Source organism: Dendrobium catenatum, unplaced genomic scaffold (assembly GCF_001605985.2).
Source record: "Dendrobium catenatum unplaced genomic scaffold, ASM160598v2 fragScaff_scaffold_847, whole genome shotgun sequence".
In the NCBI taxonomy this organism is placed as follows: Eukaryota; Viridiplantae; Streptophyta; class Magnoliopsida; order Asparagales; family Orchidaceae; genus Dendrobium; species Dendrobium catenatum.
The window spans coordinates 6,291,335-6,295,114 of NW_021319309.1; the positions used below are offsets into that span (position 1 = coordinate 6,291,335).

A 3,780-nucleotide genomic window follows, 5' to 3' on the forward strand; every position below is an offset into this window, starting at 1 on the left:
GTGGGCGTTAACTATAAATATATTCATTACCATTCATATGAATTTTTAAAATATATATATAGCAATTTTATTTTTGCCAGACAGATCGTTTAAAAGACTTCAAAAAAAAAAAAAAAATCATAATTTGCTATTTGTGTTGTCTAAAGAAAATATGTTTGATTATAGTTTTAATAAATTAATTTTAATATTTTGGATAGCAATATTGTGTTGAAGTATGCAAAGCATATGCAAGAGCTCATGAATATGATCCATAAGATGATTATTGAGAGCTTGGGCTTAGAGGATCACTATGATTCACATATGAATTCCCTAGCATATTCAATAAGGTTCTCAAACTATTATAAGGACACATTAGATGATGGAATCAATCTTGCTTTGCCTTCTCACAAAGATCCAAACTATATAAGCATAATTTGCCCACACAACGTTGAAGGACTTGAAGTAGAGGCTGAAAATGGTGAATGGTTACAATCAAAACCTATGAAAAATTCATTTACGGTTTTAGTTGGCGAAGCATTCAAGGTTAGTATCTTTATTGGATGATAAATATTTTTTTAATAGGTTGCAAAGTATAATTTAATTTTGAATAAGTTTTATAATCATTTTTTTATTCAGGCTTGGAGTAATGGAAGACTTTATGCTCCTACTCATCGAGTGAAACTGAAGAGTGAGACTGAAAAACGATATGCAGTGGTTTTCAGCACGATACCAAATATCACAAATGATATAATAAGTGCTCCGAAAGAATTGATTGATGAACAACACCTCTTACTTTTCAAGCCTTTCAAATATTATGACTACGTGAAGTTTCGCTTTTCAGATGAAGGAGAGAGAGTTGATGACGCCCTAAAAGCTTATTGTGGTGTTTAGCTAAATATCGAGGCTATTAGATGTACCGTGTGCGCTACTTGTTATGTTTTTACATGTTTTTCTTTCTTTTTATCATAAACCTTGTAAGTTTGAAGCGGTGTGCCTTTTCTTTTAATAAAAGTGGTTAAATTCCACTCAAAAGATGATTGGAGCATAATAACACGAAAAACAAACAATATAATCTTGAATATTTGTAACAAGTAAATGTTAATATTACATTTTGAAACCCCTATCACAGTATGAAATTTCAAGTATAATTTAATTAAGATTTAAAACGAACTTATGAAAGGCATCTAAGTCATATAATTAGTTAAATAAATCCCTTTTGAGATTTGGAAGAATCTCTTAAATGCTAGGGTAAGTGGAGTTTAATGAATTTAAGGGATTTGCATTTTCCGAATATTTATGTTGTAGATCTAATATTTATCTAATTCTTATAAAAAAAACTCAAATAATATTGATAATTTAATACTCTCAAGATTTAATAAATCCGATTTTACGGAATTTTAAAAAATGAACCTGATTAATTTTCTACTTGTAACAAAATATCCCCTATGTTTTACCAATAGCAGAAATTGAATACACATATTAATTAATTGCAATCCTAGTAGTTTAGCTGAAGAGTACAATTAACATATAGTCATCATTAGGAAAAAAATATTATGTGCGAAGTTTAGACTCCAATAAAAATCCGTCTGATACTGAGCTTAGTACTGAGCGGTAGCGCGGCTCGGTACCGCTCGGTACCTAAGCGTAAACCGGACGGTTCTCCCATATGGTGTCCGCACATAATAATCTCTCCTTCATTAGGGGTGCAAGTGAACCGAACCGTCCGGTGTCCGCACAAAATAATCTCTCCTTCATTAGGGGTGCAGGTGAACCGAGTCGGCTCGAGCTAAACTCATTAACGAGCCGGCTCGAGCTCGACTCGTTAATGAGCTCATGAGTTGAGCTTATGGAGCTACGAGTTCAAGCTCGAGCCTATACTTGAACTCGTACATTAAGCGAGCTCGAGCTCATACTTAGCTTATAAGCTCATTGAGCTGCTCAATATGAGCTTAAGTTAGACAAAATTGTAAGCATCACATGTAAATATAAATTTAATTAATATTATGAGCAAGATTAAAAAAATTAATTAGAGGCAAAATGCAACTCTGATATGAATCCATAACAACCCAAGGTTCATCATAGTATCTTTTCCTTAAGTGGATCACATAATCCAAATGTGATCAATCATTTTATTTGCAAAGTATAATTTAATTTTGAATAAGTTTTATTATCATTTTTTTATTCAGGCTTGGAGTAATGGAAGACTTTACGCTCCTACTCATCGAGTGAAACTGAAGAGTGAGACTGAAAAACGATATGCAGTGGTTTTCAGCACGATACCAAATATCACAAATGATATAATAAGTGCTCCGAAAGAATTGATTGATGAACAACACCCCTTACTTTTCAAGCCTTTCAAATATTATGACTACGTGAAGTTTCGCTTTTCAGATGAAGGAGAGAGAGTTGATGATGCCCTAAAAGCTTATTGTGGTGTTTAGCGAAGTATCGAGGCTATTAGATGTATCGTGTGCTACTTGTTATGTTTTTACATGTTTTTCTTTCTTTTTATCATAAACCTTGTAAGTTTGAAGCGGTGTGCCTTTTCTTTTAATAAAAGTGATTAAATTCCACTCAAAAGATGATTGGAGCATAATAACACTAAAAGCAAACAATATAATCTTTGAATATTTGTAAAAAGTAAATGTTAATATTACATTTTGAAACCCCTATCAAACTATGAAATTTCAAGTATAATTTATTTAAGATTTAAAATGAACTTATGAAAGACATCTAAGTCATATAATTAGTTAAATTCCTTTTGAGATTTGGAAGAATCTCTTAAATGTTAGGGTGAGTGGAGTTTAATGAATTTAAGGGATTTGCATTTTCCGAATATTTATGTTCTAGATCTAATATTTATCTAATTCTTATCAAAAAGCTCAAATAATATTGATAATTTAATACTCTCAAGATTTAATAAATCCGATTTTACGGAATTTTAAAAAATGAACCTGATAAATTTTCTACTTGTAACCAAATATCCCCTAATTTTTACCAATAGCAGGAATTGAATACACATATTAATTAATTGCAATCCTAGTAGTTTAGCTGAAGAGTACAATTAACATATAGTCTTTATTAGGAAAAATAATTCTGTGCAGAGTTCAGACCCCAACACGTTTGATACTGAGCTTAGTACCAAGCGGTACTGCGGCTCGGTACCGCTCGGTACCTAAGCGTAAACCGGACGGTTCTCCAATCCGGTGTCCGCACATACTAATCTCTCCTTCATTAGGGGTGCAGTGAACCGAATTGTCCAGTGTCCGCACAAAATAATCTCTCCTTCATTAGGAGTGCAGGTGAACCGAACTGGCTCGAGCTAAACTCATTAACGAGCCGGCTCGAGCTCGACTTGTTAACAAGCTCACGAGTTCAGCTTATGGAGCTACGAGTTCAAGCTCAAGCCTATACTCGAACTCGTATATTAAGCGAGCTTGAGCTCATGCTTAGCTCATAAGCTCATTGAGCTGCTTGATATTGGCTCAAGTTAGACAAAATTGTAAGTATCACGTTTAAATATAGATTTAATTAATATTATGAGCAAGGTTAAAAGATTTAATTCTATATATATAGATTTAATTAATAGATGTAACTCTTAACCACTCTAGGAAGATTGGATTCCGATAATCTATGAAGATTAGCTGTTGGGGCTTCAAAGGGATTAATAACTATTCTATAGATATGACATTCATGTATAGAACCATCGACCTCCCTTCGATCTACACTGGATTACTTTTTTTAGCCACTTATTTAGAGTCACAATTTTAGGGCGTGCATTTCAACACGTATATCGGACGA

General features: G+C 33.0%; 1 protein-coding gene across 2 annotated transcripts; it reads left to right on the plus strand.

Annotated features, from left to right (window-relative positions):
- Window positions 1-117: 117 nt before the first annotated feature.
- Window positions 118-2,553, plus strand: LOC110111510 (probable 2-oxoglutarate-dependent dioxygenase AOP1.2). Of its 2 annotated transcripts, none has more exons than XM_020843423.2 (2): window positions 118-522; window positions 616-897. In XM_020843423.2, the coding sequence occupies exons 1-2, from the start codon at window positions 226-228 to the stop codon at window positions 868-870; spliced, it is 552 nt and encodes a 183-aa protein (XP_020699082.1). In that variant the 5' UTR covers window positions 118-225; the 3' UTR covers window positions 871-897. The 2 variants fall into 2 exon arrangements, with proteins under 2 accessions (XP_020699082.1, XP_020699083.2); XM_020843424.2 differs by lacking the exon at window positions 616-897 and adding an exon at window positions 2,166-2,553 and having other exon boundaries at window positions 119-522.
- Window positions 2,554-3,780: the final 1,227 nt, after the last annotated feature.